At 46.3% G+C, this 19,768-nt stretch overlaps 1 protein-coding gene across 1 annotated transcript in view; it reads left to right on the top strand.

Annotated features, from left to right (window-relative positions):
* Positions 1-19,407, top strand: part of CCNJ (cyclin J) — a 91,901-nt gene extending 72,494 nt beyond the window's left edge. Inside the window, exon 6 of the mRNA XM_085606169.1 lies at positions 16,450-19,407. Coding sequence (XP_085462295.1) covers positions 16,450-16,858 — 409 coding nt within the window. The 3' untranslated portion in view covers positions 16,859-19,407. The remainder of the gene's footprint in view (positions 1-16,449) is intronic.
* Positions 19,408-19,768: the final 361 nt, after the last annotated feature.

Genomic DNA, 19,768 nt, shown 5'->3' with positions numbered 1-19,768 from the left:
AGCCAGTCCTCTGAAGCCATACGCCCCTTCAGCCCTTCTACATTCCATGATGCTAATTTGAGTGTCACGACCTGACTGGGTGTTGTTGTGCTATGCATGCTACAATGATCCACTCCCAAAGATGAAACTATATTAAATTAGGAACCCACCACCATGTTATCATCTTGATGATGATATGCAGAGTCCACCACCTTCTCCTTCTCCATGATGGCACCCCCCTGGATAGATACCTCAGTACAGACTCTGTCAGCCCCACCCACTTGGTTACCCAGAACACTCCCGCTGCCAGCTACCGGGTGAAGTCAATCGATGCACTCCAGGCCAGAGAGGGGTTCGTAGCGATTAGACAATAAAGGGTGCTGCGGGATGTAAGGTGTTCTATCAGCATGATATCTCCTAACAGGTCTTCTAGGGAAGGTATGACTAGAGGGGAACTCGCAGGATCGTCTGGGATAAAAATACCCAAGGCCCAGGGTCTGCACATCACCCAACCTCCCAAACCTTGCTTCCCTACGCAGTAAATCTACCACCCAGGGATCCTTAAAGGCTATAATGATGCAGTCCCCCTCTAGGTCCTTGGTACAGTGGCCCACCCATTCAACTCTTCCCACAAACAATATTTCAGTTGAGGAGGAGGGGGGGGGAAGAGGGCGGTTTTTATTTAGCCAGAATACAACTTTGTTTCTGAGGTCCCCATGTGATTCATTTGAACCCTCCCTAAGTGGGGCAACACCTGTTAGAACTATCTTGTATGGGGTGGCTTCTGAAGGTAGTCCGACTGCGATTGACTGGCCATGAGCACACTGCCCTCATCCCCACTGCCTTGTATGTCGTCAGGGTTTGAATCACTCTCTGAAGAAGTCAAAGATAGACCTTCCCCCTCCACCTCACGGTGCACATCCACCGCGGCTTCGACCAAGTGGTTGCTCGTACTCGGGGCCAGTGCATCAGGGCTGGGTATTGTGGCCAATTTTCCTAATAAAGTGCGTTTCCCGCTAACCAGATCTAATGAGAGCTGTTTTTCGACCATGGCTATCTCTTTTTCAAGAATACCTGTAGCCCTGGTGATAAAGGCGTCTAAGGGGCCAGAGACTACCCCCTTGGTAGTCTGCAGCTGTACAGTGCGTTCCTTTCCAGAACGTAAAGGCATGGTTACCACAACAGGGTGATGTTGACACGATATGACCAAACAATATAAAAAAGCAGGAGGGGTGGCCCAACCACGACCGGCCACGGACGGCCACAGACAGTCCCGCCCTTGTCCCAGGCTTCTCCCGGGACGCTCCCGCACGCTCCTGCGCAGCGGCAGGCTATTACTGCTAAATACACACGGGGCGTGACAAGCAGGTAGAGCGGGCCAGGTGTGGCAGGTTGGCCAGGCAGGGACTCCTGGGAAATGGAGTCCCTGCAACTCTGCTCGCCGCCCTGCTAGTGACCCTCAGCACGCCCCAGCAGTCCTCCAGGTGTCAGCACGAAGTCCGGGGCACCCACTGGTTTCCTCCTCGAAGCGGGATCCGCGCAGCGGGTCCGGCGAGATGTAGCGCAGCTTACAGAGCTGCGGAAGGGTCCGATGGGAACAACCACCAGGCGAGGTCCGTTCAAAAGGTTGCATCCTATTAGTTTCCTTACCCCACAACCACCACTCACAAGAATCCTCACTGCCATGTGCACGCAGTGAAACGCCAGAGGATGAAAAGGTGTTAAAAGATGTTCATTTGTTGTTGTTCGTCTGGCAAAATATGTTGCTTCGGGAAGTAATTGCATAGCACTTGCTGTAAAAAACTTGGTTCCAACTTTCTTTATGATTATAAGAAAAAAGGTACATTGCTTTTAGACCACATTGTATCACAATAGAATAAGACCTCATCCTCAATACAATTGGTATTTCTTTTCATTTTGTTTTTTAGATTGAAGAAACTGTTCCCTAACATTTTCAGGTATTAAGGTTTTGTATTTTTAATAACCTGTTTTATTTTTGATAATCTGGGGTTACTTTTTTCCTCCAGGTAAATGAGGAATATGAGTGCGATCTTGCAGGCAGTGTTTTTAAAGATGGCCCCCAGCGTTTCATGGATGTAGGATGACTAGAGTAAAATGTACAACTTTCATGAGCTTAATAATAAAGAAAGCACATACTCCAGTCGATAGGAACAGTTATATAGTCCATAATATTCCTAAGTAGGACCTCTACAGCCTCTTTTGTTCAGAACTTGTAGACGTCGCCATTTCAACTTCCGATCTACTTAGTCTTCCGATTTTCACCAAATAAAATTAATGACGGTTAATTAGACTGATCGTTGCTGGGGCATTCAGAAAAAGTCCAAAATGAATTAAAGCAATATACCTATACCAACACTAAACATGTTCAGGCATGCTAATACAACCAACTTTTCTTTTGGTACTAAAAACTTAACTTCCCTTCCTTTGTACCATTGATAGAACCCACTTTCTTTACGTTGTTTAGAAAATCTACATTTTGTGTCCAGACACAGAGGCTCCTGTTTTGCTATTACAAAGCTTATTCAAAACATTTGGAGCTATTCCTTCAGTATGCTTGAAATAGCTATTTAAACTGACTCACCAGAGCGATCTACCACTTTCATTACATCTTTCAGATGTGTACCCACCTGAATCTCATTTGACACCATTAACAGAAAGTGCTCCAAGCATCATAGTATCCACACTAGCCTGTTGCATCACCCACTTGACCCATGTCGCCAGTGGTAGTGAGACTACTGCTTGGTGAGGTAGCTTTAAAGCAATCTGTCATTATTTTGCACCCGTAAATATTAAATTCCTTGTAATCTCTTCATACACTTACAGGCCTGTCACCATATACAACTTTTCTGTTCTCTGGAAAGGCCAGATAGGATGCGGATCTAAAATTTGTCTTGATTCATTCAGAAATGACAGACCTTTATCTTTCTGTCCAATGCCCTCATGTCTTATCTGGATGCAATTAAATATATCAGCAACATGATGGATAAAGCAACTATGAAACCTTGTTCACGCCCAACGCAGTCATAATGTGGTTGGGGCAGTATCTGCATCTTGACCCCCTTCAACAGTCTACATACAAGGTGATCAACTTCTAGTGCCGCATCAGTATATGCAGTTACTGCTGAAACAACAAGCCTCTAAGAATTCACTGTTCTATACTCTTTGCTGGGCCACTTCCAATAAAAAAAAATTATATGTACAATAGGTGTTGAAGCGGGATGCAGATTCTGTTCCGTATACCTTTTAGGTGCCCAAAGGACACAATAGTACTTGATACAGTTCTCATCTTGCTCCAAGATCTCACTGTCCCATATTTCCCTGAAATCTTCCATGTCATTTGAGCTAACAAATTCTCTCCAATCACATTATGTACTTTCCATCAGGAACTTCATGCTCTGTAGGTTGTGGATACCATACCTGAAACGGCCACCATGATGTTATCAAGCTCAAGTCCACTGCTTGTCTCCTGACCTGCAGCACTACCTACTCTCTGAATGGGGAAATTGCATATTTCAGGTGGGGGCCCCACTCCTGAAGGGGAATGTCGATTGCCATTGCTTCTGTATCTGGTCTCTAGCTAAAACACTGTTCCATCTGACAGCTCAGTCGGGAGGCAAACCGATCTTCGACCGCGTTTGTGCTGTAGAGTTTCCTCTAAAGGAGGATCTAACCTCTTGTCGACAATATCTCTGCTCCCAGTCTGCCACCTTGTTGTAGAGTCCCAGCAGAAACTTCTCTATAAGGTCAGATAGTGGTGAGGTGCTGCATGGCAGAAAGTTCCTGTGGCTATACATAGTGTTTGGTTTTTGCCTAACATGTCACTGTTCATTCCAATGAGAACACCACTTAGGTGATATCTGCCCAGAAGACTTTGTTCCAGAAGCCTTGTGGTTAATTCAGGTGCTGTTTAGCACACTGCAGCATTGTTCTTTTCAGAGCGTTTTCTCAGGATTACTGTTCCATGGAAACTGTACTACTTTTCCTAATTATAGATTCATGAGCTGTCAGATACTTGCAATTCCTCAGAAGCATGATGCTCAACAGGGGACTACTGTTGGGCAGTTCTTCACTTGCTGTTACAGCACTAAGTATCATGTTGCCGAGATATGAGGAAAGGGGTTTGGATGGGGACTGCCAGGAGAGAGGACACCACAAGAACCGTGAGGTTACACCTCAGTTAGAATTTGATGTAGTTTAAGCGTGTGCATAGCTACGTACCTGAAATTAAAGTGGTCTCCTTTATCTTGGCTCGCAGGACTGGTGGGACAGTAAGGGTTTGAGGCAATAGCTATGAAGAATATGCAAACCGATTTACATTCAAATAGCACATGGACTAATTGACAAAAATCTGATGTCTCAGAATTCTTGATTGTCTTGCTGTGCTAATCATGGGTTTGAATCACTAGTTTATGTATGGATTCAGTTATGAACAAGTATTTCTGTATAGTAAAAAACCCCTAGTCTTTCATGGCCTTTACTATCGTTTGGCAAGTATGTTTCCCAGAATTGCAAACACAAACAATTTAGCAGAATTTATAGCTCAAAGTGCAGATTTGTAACGGTCTCTTTCATTAATCCCTACTGAGTTCGCCCACTCTGCATTCATGTTCCAAAGTGTAAAAATTCTAAACTCCACTAATAATTGTTCCCAAATGGTGCCTATATTTCAAGGGGAGTCCCATTCTAGTCCTCTCAGACACTGAGATGTCCACTTTAATTCGTTTCACAAACAAAACCTCCTCTACTAAAGTCTCTCTGACCTTCTTACCTGGGTCTTTGGAGATGCATCTGTGAACTGCTCCCGATTTCCCCACCACAGGGACAAAGCGCCACTCATCCAGTCATCAACACTAGAATGCTCCAGAATACCAAACGTGGAGTATGGGACAAAGCTCCTATTTGAAGCGCAAACCTCTGCTGTCAGCCTTATGCCCTTGTGGGTCCAGTACAGTACATAAGCCTTTCAATGGCTTAATGTTTTACAGCATAATATACACCCGAGCACCACCCCAGCCCACCAGCATTGTTCTCATTTGTTTGCCAGTGTTGTACTTTTTTAGGACCACCCAAAAGGGAGCCCCAATGCCTGTCTGAGCACACCATAAACCTCCCTGTACAGCAGACCGACTACGTCCCCTACCTTGGGAGTACTAGGAACCAGCGTCATTATTTCAGTTGGGAAATGTACAGTATTTTTTCTAATTATCTTTCCTATTTTGTTGCATTCCTTTAAAATTCATGAACCGTTTAATTGCCGACAAACGCATATAAACAGTTGACATGAAGACATTTTGCCAGAAGCATTTCTTGTGTCCAGATTAGTTAAGTCATTAGCTAGGAGAAGGTGAGTAGGTTTCATTGTTACTGTAGGGAGAACACATTTGTTTTACTCCGCTATCCCTCTCTGAGGCAGTTTTCTATAAATCTTCCCAGGGTTCCAAATATCCTTCCCATTTCTTAAGGCACCCCCTACCCTCATGGACCTATTTTTCAGCCTGCATACCAGTGTCTTGTATGTAAGCAAGATTATTTTTCGCAGTTGCCTTTCTGATAACTTCGTTTCAAGTGGGGTCTAATTTGAGGAAGAGCTTATTTTCTAGAATGAACACCCTGGGTGTGCCTACATTGCAAGTGTTTAAAACCCCTGGTACTTGCCATTCAGGAGTGAGTTTTTCAATAGGCTGGAGGGCACCCTAGTTGCAGGGCTGCAAAGCGTTTCCCAAATCATCATCCCTCCACCGCCATGCTTGCTATGAACTTCTTGTGGTTGTACATAGTGTTATAAATAGTATTTGGAGCACCATATATCCCCTAGGCTGGAAAGCCCTATTGAATACTAGCTCAGAAATCACTCCAGTCTTTGTTTTCTCCAGCGCATCACTTTCCACAGCAGTGTGAGCTGTCAGCCCGTTTTCCCAGTCCAGATTCTTTGTAACTACTTTCTATGTCCTAACCACTGTAGCCTTGTGCCTCAGTAGGGACTCGAGTGCAGTAACCTATGGTGTCGCCGAGATATCCCTGTCCATCCGTGGTGTGCCTGCCTACCTGATTCAGTGGAACTTGTTGAGGTGCAAATGACCATTCATTTACAACCACCAACACTTAATGCCCAATAGTATTTGTGTAAGTTGGAGTGCATTATCCCACCATCGTGTACTCGCCTCTGCAGTGTTTCCAAAGAGACCTTGATTGGCCCCCATGCCACAGTACTGTGTAGCCCGGCTGATCTGCGTTCTTGAAAAAGGCTTCCAGGGCACAGTAGGGTTAGTGAGCATTCTGATGAGGATGCAAAAGCTAAGGGAGCACTATCTTTTTATAGAATTCCACCATACCCATGAGTGAGTAGTAGTGATGTCCAGAGGTGGATATCATTTTTGGAATTGTGTTCTGGAAATTCTGATCATCACTTATGATGCATACTCTGAAGTACTTAGAATCTTCCCACTATACTCTCAATGAGGAAGACTAGTTAGACCGTTTCCATGCCGAATAGGGGTGTGTCTCTAATGTTTGCCAGTTGATACTAAATCCTGAAGGTGCTGACGATATTAATTATTTTGTTAACTGGGACTGCAGTGTCTGCCGTATAGAGAACAAGGTCTTCCCCTGAGAAGTACAGTTGCACTTCCCATCTTGAATTCCATGCAAGGTCCCAGATGAGGATGTTCTGCCATACCCATCTTGCTAGCTTTTCTAGCATCTAGAAAAAAAGCAAGGGAGATGGTGGACAGTGACAAGTACCCCTCTGAAAGGCCCACTGGTTCAGTTTGAACCCTGTTCTCCGACATTTATACAGCATCCATTAATGATTGAGCATGCAGCTTGCATCCATTTTATGGTAATCCTTTGGATAACCAAGAGTAAACTAAAAGCGGCAAATCATCTTACTCTTAAGAGGCCTGCTATGTAGTCCCAGATCGGAATGATCCACCTGCCAGTCAATGAAACTACACTTGCATCATTTATCTTGTTTAACATCGACTCTTAGTAGTCTGCGATCACCGTACCCCTCCACTTTATATGCATAAAATCAGCCATTGCCACACCAAAACATGTGCAAACGTACGAGCAGTCAGATAACATCCTATGCTCTACCACAAGAGTTGTTATTTCTGCAAAGTACACAAGTTTAGATCTTGCATTACCAGTGATATCCTTGGGCATGCAGTTTTCCAATATGCATACGATAAAGGGCTCTCGAATTCCTCACCATATCTTGCATGGACTGGATGTGCACTCGCTGCAGTCTTCACACAGTGCTCAATATAATGTATGCCCAACATCTCATTATCCAGTGCATTCAATGTCTTTGAATCCGGTGGCTGCTTCATTAAAAACCAGCTTTGGCAAAGCCAGTAGGTCTTGCCTATGCAAGAGCTATTGGCTTTGAATGTGTTTTAGCCATGTTTTACAACAGCATGGCTGCTGTTCAGCATGACTAAAAGTTAGTTGCGTAGAGGAGAGTGACGTTGAGTGTCTTAGAGTGTTAAAGCAAGGAGTGGAGTAGAGTGGCAGAGAGTGGAGTGTATTCGAGTGGCATAGTGCAGAGTCTCAAAGTGACATACACTGAAGTGGCATAGAGTGCAGTGGTTCTGAGTGAAGTGACATTGAATCCAGCTGCCACAGTCTTATAATGAAACATTAAAACACACCGCCACTGTCCTATAATGAGACCCGAAAATACACTGCCAGTGACTTGCAATGCAATCATATTTCAAAAATTAAAGTACACTGCCACTATCTTGTGGTGCAGTTTTACGAGCGACATGAAAATACACTGCAGCTGATTTAAAATGCAGACACCTGGGAGTCATAAAAAGACACTTATTTTTCAGTCTTTGGTCGGTTAAGAAAAACAAGCTACCCCAGACTTCCAAATCAGCCCCATGTGAAAAGGTGCTCTTGAATATATGCTGCTGTTCCTTAACTTCTTCCTTTTCTCTGCTGATCCATAGCCATGACACTCAACCAGGTAACAGTACCTTTATAAATAATGCATGCATTCAATGTACAATGCAATCCTGTGGGGGAGACAAATGTACACTGCTGATGCCTTCTAGTGTAGTCTAATGTAGCACATGGAAATATTCACTCACTGACCTACAGTTCAATTGAATGGGATGCATAAATATGCTGGAACTGACTAATACTAAAGTGCTATAGGGAACTTGAAAATGCACTGCCATGGGCAATGCAGTTGAATTCCACAGAGGAAGTGAAAATACATTGCCACTGAGGAATAATACACTTTGTTGGCAAACATGTCTGTGTGTGAACGGGTGGGTAGAGGTTGTATAGAGCTATACTTGTGTGGTTGTGTGAGCACGTGGGAGAGGCACAACTAAAGATTGTGTAAGGGGAGCCGCTGGCGGTCTGGATACGAGGAGATCCTTTAATTTGAGGACTCCATTGGATGGAAGAGTGGGAGGATAGAATCTCCCTCTTTACTGACGATATCCTACTTTGTGGCAAGTCCGTACACCACACTTCATAGAATACTTCATATCTTTGAACTCTATCGTAGATATTCTGGCTACACTATAAATTGTGACAAGACTTTAATTTACATACTTAGTGGGACGGATGTGCAGCTCCTCTGCTGCTGTGAGGCCAGGGTGGTTCCTGATGGAATTTGACACCTTGGGTTTTTTATCACTACGGACCATCGGGGCTTTCGAAAGTGTAACCTGGAAATCCCGCCACAGAGATATGAAAGACACGTTAGTGATAGATTTCTTACCTTTAGAATAATCCCCAGGAGTCAGTCTGGATCAAGAAAGTTTCTGCTTAGCAGTACCCCTGCGCGCCAGCAGGCGGTGCCGTGCAGCTCTGCGACAGTCACTGGTGTCGTGCACGCCGGGACGATGTCACGGAGACTACTTAGGCGCCACCCATGCGCACTGACGGCAGGTTTTTCCTTTTCCGCGCAGATCTGGATTGAGCACGTACCTCGGTCAATTTTTTTGACCACTTTTTGAGACCTTTTGTCTTCTGGTGCACGTAGGGATGCCCGGCTTTAAGTCTTGCGGGTCGTGCCACCGTAATATGTCGGTGGTGGACCCCCATGATGTCTGCCTCTACTGCCTGGAGACCAACCACGACTCCCGGGATTGTCGGGACTGCCGTGCCATGGCCCCGAAGGCATTACGGGAGTGGCACAGGAAGTTGCTGGAGGTCCGGCACTCCTCTCACTGCCGCTCAGGGTCTAGGGGCCGTTCGCGGGACCGGAGCCGTCGCTCCTCGAACTCTAAGTCTTGACCTTCAGATTCCGGTAAGAGACCCCATAAGAAGTCGAAGAAGCATGTTTGCTCTCCGACGTCCCTCTGTCGCTCCCCGGAGGCGGATGTGGGGGGCAGGGGCTCTGCCCCTGCGGCTCCGCTGGAGCCTGGGAGTCCCGCGGCCTACCCGCTATACCCAGGTCAGTCGGCGACTCCCACACACCGACAAGAGTTTCTTGCTGCCTTGGACCGCCTGTTTAGGCCTCTGGCTCCCGCCGGTGCGCCTGCGGGCCCCGCAGCCCCATGTCCAGATCCTGTTGACCCGGCGGCACGGCCTCCGGCGCCAGCCCCGGAGCCACTGGATCAAGCGCCTGCAGCTCTGGCCCTGGCACCACAAGGTGCAACGCCGCTGGCTCCGGCCCCGGTGCTGCCCTTTGCTCCGGTGCTGCACCTGGCTCTGCCACAGGCACAGCACTGGGTGCCGTTTATCCCGCCCCTGCCTCGGTTCTCGGACCATTTCGTTCAGACCTGGGATCCTCATTGGGATGGGGCTCCAGTTCAGCCCCAGCCAGCGCCGCTCCCAGCGCCGCTGGCCCCCTCTCCGGCTCCGGTCCTGCCGCCGCGACCAGCTCCTTCCACCTTTGAGCCGGATGAGGACTGGGGAGGCACCGAGGACCCCCTTGCGCGGCAGTGTGACTCCGAGCAGGTTTGGGTGGATGACCTTCAAGACGCGGGTGAACTTGATGTGCCTTCTGACCCGGGGTTTGCCTCGCCTCCACCTACTATGGAGGAGGGCGCTTCCTACACTATGGTGCTGCGTCGAGCTGCGGAGACTCTCCACCTCGACCTCCCTAAGGTGGCCCTTAGGACCAACCTCCTTACGGAGGTGCTCCAGGTGGCGTCTGCGTCGTCGGAGCTGCTGCTCCCTTTCAATGAGACCCTTGCCGAAGTCCTCTTGGGTACTTGGTTCTGGCTGACCTCGGGGGCGCCGGTGGATAAGCACGTCGCTAGGCGTCATTGCCCGGTGCCTGGTGATCCCGCCTTCTTTACAACTCGCCCCACGCCTGAGAGCCTGGTCATTCAGGCCTTAACATCGCAGAATGCCTTTTCCTCGACTCCGCCGGATTAGGACTCCAAGAGGCTGGACCAATATGGCAAGAGGTTGTTCTCCTCAGCCAGTTTGGGGTTGAGGTCGGTTAATACCACCTGCTTGTTGGTCCGTTACTCCCACGCAGTGTGGGATTCGGTGGCGGAGGTTCTGCCTCAGTGCTCTGAGGAGGTCCAGGGTTTCCTTTCCCAAGCAATTGCAGAGGGCAAGGATGCGGTGAAGTTTGCCATCAGGTGTGGTTTGGACACTGCTGATTTGTTGGGCAGGGCGATTTCCACGACGGTGGCGTTGCGGCGCCATGCCTGGTTGCGTTCCTCTGGCTTCTCACCCGATGTCCAGAGCTCGCTTATGGAAATGCCCTTCGATGGCTCCCGCCTCTTTGGTGATAAGGCGGACAATGCCCTGGAGCACTTTAAAGACTCTTGTGCCACGGCCAAGTCTTTGGGTCTTTCCTCAAACGCCTAACACGACGGGGTTTCGTTCCTTTCGTGGCCAAGGCAGGGGTACCCAGGTGCGCTCTTGCAGCAAGCCTGTCCAGAACCAGCCTCAGCGAGGCTGCGGACACGGGTTCTGCAGGGGTGGGTCTGGTAACCAGCATGCGGGGCAGTCCACTTCCACCCCGGCCTCTTCCGCCTCGAAACCTTCCTAATCCGAGCTTCAGGGGGCACCCCACGCCAGTGGGTTGCAGGATTCACCTCCACCACTGGCGCGAGTGGGTGCTGCAGATAATCTGCCAAGGTTACTCGCTCCCCTTTCTATCCTCCCCTCCAGCCATGCCACCTCAGTACCACCGCATGTCAGGGGATCATTTGGCTCTTCTCCATCAGGAAGTCGCGGCACTCCTGGCCAAGGGGGCCATAGAGTACGTTCCCGGTCAGGAAGTAGGGAGTGGTTGCTATTCCCACTACCTCCTGGTCCCCAAGAAGGACAAGGGGGCCTGTGCCCCATCTTGGACCTCCGGGACGTCGATCGCTCGTCGATCGCTTCCTCTGGTGTCCACGAAGGTGATGGCAGAGGTCGCAGCTCATCTGCGCAGGTCAGAGGTGTCCGTCTTCCCCTACCTCAACGACTGGCTGTTGAAGGCGGGTTCGCCCCAGGCAGTGGTCTCCCACCTCCAGACTTCGGCTGACCTCCTGCATCTGCTGGGGTTCTCCATCAATGTGCCAAAGTCGCACCTGAGTCCCTCTAAGAAGCTCCCCTTCATCGGAGCAGTTCTGGATTCAACGCTGTTTCGGGTTTATCCTCCCAAACAGCGAGTCCGTGATATTCAGGCTATGGTTCCGCTCTTTCAGCCTCTATCCTGGGTTTCGGTCAGGATATCCCTCCGGCTTCTGGGCCTGATGGCCGCCTGCATCCTGCTTGTGCCGCATGCCAGATGGCATATGCAGGCGCTGCAGTGGGACCTGAAGTTCCAGTGGGCGCAGCATCAGGGCAACCTGTCCGATCATGTCCAGATCTCAGAGGGCACTGCACGGCAATTGCAGTGGTGGCTCACGAATCGCGATTGGGTCCATGGCAGATCCCTCTCCCTTCCCCAACCGGAGCACACGGTAGTGACTGATGCGTCCCTCCTCCTGGGCTGGGGAGGCCACATGGGGGAGGCGGAGATCAGAGGCCTCTGGTCTCCGGTGGAGTCCTGGCTCCATATCAACCTTCTGGAGCTGCGGGCGATCCGACTTGCACTGAAGGCATTCCTTCCCGCTGTCCAGAGAAGTGTAGTGCAGGTGTTCACAGACCACACCACCGCCATGTGGTATTGCAACAAAGAGGGCGGGGTGGGGCCGTGGACCCTTTGTCAGGAGGCTCTGCGCCTCTGGACATGGCTGGAACATCAAGGCATTACCTTGGTGGTTCAACACCTGGCAGGTTCTCTGAACGCCAGGGCGGACGAACTCTGCCGCCGGTGCATGGTGGATCATGAGTGGCGTCTAAACTTGGACGTGGCGCAAGGTCTCTTTCTGCGATGGGGAGAGCCATGGTTAGATCTATGCGCCACCGAAGAGAACGCGCAATGTCATCCGTTCTGCCCGTTGAAATTTCCAAGGCGGCACTCGCTTGGAGACACTTTTCGTCTCGAGTGGAGCTGCGGTCTGTTGTACGCCTTTCCGCCTATTCAACTTCTGCCCAGAGTGCTGAAGAATATCAGGCGCGACCGGGCCCAAGTCATTCTTGTGGGTCCGGACTGGGCTCGAAGAGTATGGTATCCCTAGCTACTCCAGTATGAGCATCGATTTACCCCGCTCCGTCTGCCTCTTTGGGAGGATCTTCTGTCGCAGCAGCAGGGGACGGTCTTCCACCCGAACCTGTCCAGTCTCCACCTCCATGCTTGGAGATTGAGCAGCGACAGTTGACACCTTTCGATCTTCCTCCCGAAGTCTGTGATGTCATCTTGGCAGCCAGGAGTTCCTCCACTCAAACGGTGTATGCCTGTCGGTGGAACAGATTTGTGGCATGGTGCACAGCTAAAACTGTGGATCCCCTTTCTGATCTGAGAGTGCTCTATTGGGGAAGTCGTGGCACATCTTGGCCCAGCCCAAGAGCAATCACAGTGAAAGTCTGGCACACTGCAGCTCTGGGCTGGCGTGGTAAAATCACCCAGGCGATGCCACTTGGGGAACCCGCACAACTGGGCCTATTGGCCAGATACCAAGGTTTCAGGAGATGGGATGTAATAGGTATCTTGCAGGTCAAAGACTTGTGGGCAAACGGAGTGGCCAAATCGTTTGAAGACTTACGCAGGGAATACCAATTGGTGCCCACAGAGTCCTACCGCTATCATCAGATTTGACACACCCTGGGGGGAGTGATACCGAAGGGAATGTAGTGCCGGAGGCGGCGCTGTTAAAGGACCGGTTGTTTGACGAATTCATGCATAAACATGCCATCTCCTTGACCTATCGCAAAATTCTGAACAACTCCCCAGACCCCCTACTGCACCTTCGAGACAAATGGTGGGGTGGGGGGGAGTGGACCTGGGGCAATTTGATGATGATGATGAGGGGCAGGAGGCGATGGCGTCTACTAGAGCAGTGGCCAACTGCTCTTGTTTACTATTGGTACAGTTGAAAATCCTACACTGAATTTACTATTCATGTATGACCGTGGTCAAGAAGGGAAGGGCTGAGTCAGTGGGGTGTCCTAGGGGGTGTGGTCAGAAAGGTACATTTTTCCATTTGTTGTTGGAGTGTCCAGTACTCCAGCCCTATTGGAGGGTGGTGGCAACATGTATGATGCACACATGTGGGGGAGGCATAGAGATTTTGCCAAAATTATGTTTATTAAATGTATGTGAGGCAACTGACCTCTCAGCTGCTGATAAACTTTGGGTCACCCTTTGCTTCGCTGTAACCAAACGAAACATAGCAAGATTGTGGAGAGGAACCTCCGCTAGACACTGCAGGAGTGGAAATCTGACATGGACTCGTGTATGCAAGCGGAGAAGGTAGTCTGAGGGGAGGGGGTGTCCACATAAATGGACGACGGTATGGGGACGATGGAATGATAAGAGGGGGATGTTGTGCACACTTGTTGTGGGAACTGACTTGAGTGACTTGGAGTGACGGGGCGATGCAGATGGCCTCGCTGAGATGGATGGAAGGCGGTGGTTAATACCTGGGACATTGGATAATTCTAGTAAACTCCCTTTGTCATTGCTGTGTCATAATGTTTTGTGTGCTGATAGCTGCTGTCATTGCTGTAATGTGCTTTCTCATTGCAATAAAAAGAGTTGTAAAAAATAAAAAAAAGATTGTGTAAGGAAGGAGACCCCTTATTGTGTAAGGAAGGAGACCCCTTATATTTGTGGGCCTGGCCTCACTCATCAGTGACAGTAGCCGTGTCTTGCGATGTGTACACTAGCAGCGGTTTCCACGGTAACTAGGCAGTGATGCTAAAGGGAGGGCCTAGCAGCAGGTGACTCCGTGTTTCCCCGAGCAGCTCTCAGTGCAGCCCTCCCTCTTTCACCACCGAGAGCACCTTCTCTGCGTGCCGTGGGAGGTATGCCTGGGGTCAATCCGACTGGCATTCTGCCCAACCGGCCAGCGCCTTTGAAAGGGCATCCAGGCACTGCACTGCACTGGCTGAGTTATAGTGCTCACCCTGGCCTCCAGCATAGGCTCTAAATTCGCACCTTACGAATCCACAGTGTAAATAAACCTATTTATAGTGCAAAGATCCCCGGTTAGTTGGGTTGTTTTTGGGGGGGGGGGGGCGTTTGTGGTTTTATAGAACACATAAGCACCAGTTGCATTACCCAAGGACTCCTTCAGTTAGTGCACCCCTTTCCGCTCCCTGTGCTCTGCAAAATTGTGTTGGTTTGTTTAGCAAGGCTGTGGAGACTTCCCAGTCCTCATTCTGTGGCTCTTGCTACAGGGTATCAACATACCAGAAACCATGTGCAATGTGATGGGGGATCTCTCTGTTCGATCTCTGGCTAGAGGCTCGGTCTCTAATTCACTGCACAAATCCACATATCCAGAGGTGAGAGAGCAAATGACGCCATGAGTTAGGGTATTGTAATTTTGATGTGAGAGGGCCTCTGTCTCTCTTAAGAGCCAAATGCAGCTCCGTTTTCTTCAGTGAAGCTCTCCACATTCCAATTTTCAATGATTATATGAAGTTGAACAACTACTTAAAAATGTTTGGAAGAATAATCTGCAAAATATGGCTTTACTTAATTAAACATTTCCTGTTGTCTATTTATGTCCGTGCTTTAAGGCTATGCCTGCCAGTATGCTCCGTGTCAGAGTAACTGGCGTGAAGGGATTGCTGGAGATGATTTCACGAGATGATTAATAAGGGAGAGCGAAGCCTATAATCTGCGAAATATGGCTTTACTTATTTAAAGGGTATCTGTTCAGAAAATTCACTACAACACTATGTAGGGTTAGGCCCATGATCAGTAAGGCTAGGCCCTCTGTAACGTCAAACCCCAACACAAGTGCCAGTACTGATGTCAATCATTTAATTTCATTCACATACCATGATCACACACCTCAATTGTCATGACCATAAATCAATCTATTCCTGTTTTTTTTTTTTTTTTGTTTTTTTTTTGACAAAAAGACTTTTTAAAATATATTATTCATAAACTTGAAAAACTATTTCTAGAACTTTTCAAAACACGGGGATATTATGAACACAATATTTACAACCGAAAATAAATCACATAGATCTTGCACAAAAATAATTATAGCATTGCATGCAGACATTACAAAAGCATTTAAAAGCTCAGGTTCTGTTAGTATAAAACCTTATTTTAAAGCAAAAGGGCCCTTTAGACTTCAACAGTTTGTAGCGCAGTAATTCAATTTCTTCCCACAAGGGCTGCAACCAAACAGTGTCCCTATAGAGTTCCAAGAACAAAATCACAAATTCTTGTAAATACAGTTGCTAATGAGCTTTAGTGGTGCCACATATCTAGTACACTTGTTTGGTAAATGGTAAAAAGTTGACACGTTTCGAACCCTTCTGTGTCTCTTTTAGGGTTCTCCTCGAGACTCTGAACACTAGTGAGCTCTTTTCTTCAATATTTGTAATTTTACTACAAATTCGACCTCCAATTCACTGCAATAGCAAATGGGGAAATCAGTCCCAGATTAGATCCACGAGGGTCCAATGCCTTTTCTCTCTCTCCCTCTCTCCTTCTCCCCCTCTCTCCCTCTCCACGAGATGAATGCTGCCATTATGATTTATGGTCATGACAATTGAGGTGTGCGATCATGGTATGTGAATGATTGACATCAGTACTGGCACTTGCGTTGTGGTTTGATGTTCATAATTTCGAGCACCGACGTGAAGAAGTTGACCAAGATTGGAATGCTAGCTACCTAAATCTGAATAATCCAATTCATACCCATTTTAAAGCGCAACATTTACTAGATCATGTCTTTCTTTAGCTTGGGCTAAAGGTTATCAAGATCAATTAAATAACTTGTACCTGAAAAATGTACTGGTGTATTTTCTAGTACTTCGTTTTATCAAGCGGTCTTAGTTATCTCGTGCTTTTCAGCGTTTGTTGCCATCCAGAAGTGCAGCGGCATTGTCGTTTTTTAAAAACCTTTTTAAAACTTCAGATCGTGCTGAATCACTTGTAACTGTGGAAATATTCATTTTCTTCCATAGAGCCCATGACAATGATGTCAAGGAAGCAAGCAAGCAGAAAGGACAACTTGGACTGTCATCTACAGCGTGTATATTTCAGACTGTTTCACAAACTCCACATCATATACAACAGCATATACCTCAGTGTCTTCATCAGCCACACCAAACCCAGCTCCAGTTTCATTACCCAGGATCACAATCGCAGAGCTGCCAGCAAGTTGTGTCAACAGGCCACACATCATCATATCCACTACAGACTTGTCCTGCTGCCATACCAGCCAGTGTTCATGCCAGAGGGCAAATCCAAACTAGCACAAGTATGTCACTGGCCGTACCAGTGGACGTAAAACCTTGCATTGGTGTTTCATATAACCGAAGTTACCAAGTTAATGGACACTTTCCCTGCATAACACCCTGCTATGACAGGTGATGACACTAGATGCATTTTGGTGTGTATGTGTGTATTCATGTGCATACCGCGGTTCCCAAATGGAAAAATAAACATTTCAAGTGTTTAAATGCTTTAAAAAAAGGGGGGGGGTTTGTAACAAAGGATAGCAATAAGACTATTAACCATTCCTGTAACTATTACTCAGCCCTCAAACCCAAAAAACAAAGATGGTGATTGTAATTTCGAAGGACTCTTGGTATATCTGAATATGCGGTGCACTTTTCATTGAAAGCCCAGTCTTTTGGCACTTGTGGTAGGGAAGACTGATAATGGCTATTTATGCAGAACTATTGCAGTATTATCATCATAACACCATATTTATTTCAGAGTATTCAACTACTAGGAGCATACAATAATTTTCTTTTGTCTACCACTGTTGAACAGTTAGAGCCCATTTTGTACTTTTCATGTGATCTGAAATCTAAAGATTCACTGGGATGCGACAAGCATATACTTAGCAATCTTATAATGTCTGGTGCTTTTATCGAACGTGTTATGTATCTTTTTTGATCCGGTTAAAAATAGAAACCAAATTGAGCAATAACTTTATTCCTCAGGACATAAAAAGCAATATTCCAGGGTGTTTTCTTTGTAATATGACACACTCAGGGAGTGATTTTGTTGAAAATATCCTGTGCCTATGTGTTGCACTTAAAGAACACATCTTTTTTTTTTTTTTTTTTTTTTTTACTAGGTGCTTACTGTAAACAAAAAAGGCAGCATTTGTTTTCGAAAGTAATTAAATGTCAAAGGATATTGTACGTGGATATGAAATATGAAGAAGCATTTTGCAACTTTATTTAATGTTGGGCTCATTGCACTTTCTTGTACTGAATAGAAATGTCTGGAGTTGTCTACATGGCTTAGAGAAAAAGAGTTGCTTGTGGGCAGTTTCGTTTAGTGATGACTTTACCAAGGAATTGTTTGAACCATCCAGAGAAAAATTACACCTGTTTATGGTTCATTGGCAAGGCAGTTGAGATTATAATGAGTTGTTTGATGAACAGCAAATATTGATGTTTGTTGTCAAAGTGAGCAGTGGCATAAAGTCTAAGGACAAATTGTCCATGGTGCTACTGATGACTGGTTAGTTTTTCTATAAAATATTGTAGAGTACTTTTTTTTGCAAATGTGATCTACGTATTAAGCAAAGCCGGTCAGCAGCACCTTCAGCTCATGATGTTGGGCAACTTGATAGCTATGTGCATTACTCTATAATATTTCTCAAAAAAAGTAACACATATAAGGTGTTTCGAGTTCCAGCATTACTCAAAAAATGCCAACAGAGCAAACCAGCAATGTAGTAGAAGTGGTACAGTGAACCGATTAGGAGTATATCAAAATTCTTATGTTTAGTTATGCCTAAACCCAGTTTGCCTGCAAATTTAATTCAGGTGGGCTTGGTGCCTGGCTTTTTTGTACTTGTTGATTGCCTTATTGCTGGCATGGTGTTGATATGAAAAGCATAAAAATTGGGACCGTTGTGCTCTTTTTAACTGTAGAGATGCAATCGGTGAGCAAGAGAACATGTCCAGTGCAGTTTGTAGTTAACACATCTGCATTGTGCAAAATCTCAGTATCGCGAGCTTGTAAGGAATGGATCCATTTGTAAAGATGCTCAAATTGGACCACTGCTTTAATATAATTCCAGAAGGGTTTGTGGAAATAATTTCTTCATTCAGATTTAGGGATGGCATTCATATTCTTTCCTTAGTGTTTTTTTCAGTGTAATAAATGGATCATTGGATGGGGCTCTATAAATTTATCTAGAAGCATACCATGTAACTGCCTCCAGGCAAACATTTTTGTACAACTGAGACTTCACAGCTACCCAAATTTAAAAGCAAAAAACGTATATTGTAACATATTATTTCAAAGTTACATTTCTAGGTCCTTCGAAACTACCTCATTAATGCTGTTCTGTGAATGTAATATCGTGTTTAAGAACTTTGCTGAAAAGAACACTAACTAGCTTTGGTTACCTGCTGAACGTTTGCAAGATAGTTTTACACTCTCCAGGGCCTCAGTTCAGGCAGCCTTAAGGTGTTTTACACTTCGTTTTGGGGGCCAGTAACATGTCTTGATTTGATTTAAAATAATTATAGTGACTAACATAGGTAGCATTTTCTTCAACTGGAGTGGGTGGTTGATACTTCAGTGGAGAGTCGTATTCCATTCCTAGTAGTAGCCAAGAGCATTCGTAGGCAAGATATTGCAATTTGAAATTCCTAGAATTTTTTTATTTTTTGTTATTTATTACATAGTGTAAGAAAGGCATAGATTGCAAACCTACTAACAGTATATATTGAATATAAAAACAGGAAAACAATATGCGCCATGAGCCTTAAAATGCATTTTTAAAACTAGTGGTTTATCGCACACAAGTTGTGGATGACTAGTTGAGATCATGTTTAAAGTACATTCAGTTGTTAAACTGTGTATTGCCACAACAGTATATTCTGATTGAGTGCTGTGCACTTTTTTCTTATTTTTTTTTTTTTTTTTTTAATAAAAGTAGATTTGGGTAAATTTTTCTTTTGCTATCTTTTCTTAACTTGGTGGAATAATGACTTGTAGCATAACATACATTTCCCCACTTGCTCTCCTGCACCCCCGTATGCAAACTCATTTTGCAATTGTACTGCAGTTAGTCCATTTGGTGTATTCTTGAGTGCCACAAGGTCTTCTCAACCACCCCACCATTAGTTTCTTCCATCGTCTGCTTCACAATGGCAGCTACAGTCTCAACTCCTAATATCTGTGCTAAACAGCTGAAATTCTGTGTCTTACTTTCTGCCTACAACTTCAGTATCATTGACTCTGTACCCCCTCGCTTCACTGAGTCCTATTTCCCTCCTTCATAGATTTACTTTCCTAAAAATCTACCTC

Source organism: Triturus cristatus, chromosome 1_2, assembly GCF_964204655.1.
Source record: "Triturus cristatus chromosome 1_2, aTriCri1.1, whole genome shotgun sequence".
Taxonomy (NCBI): Eukaryota; Metazoa; Chordata; class Amphibia; order Caudata; family Salamandridae; genus Triturus; species Triturus cristatus.
Note: the sequence above shows the minus strand (reverse complement) of the source record. Positions and strands in the feature narration are given on the sequence as shown.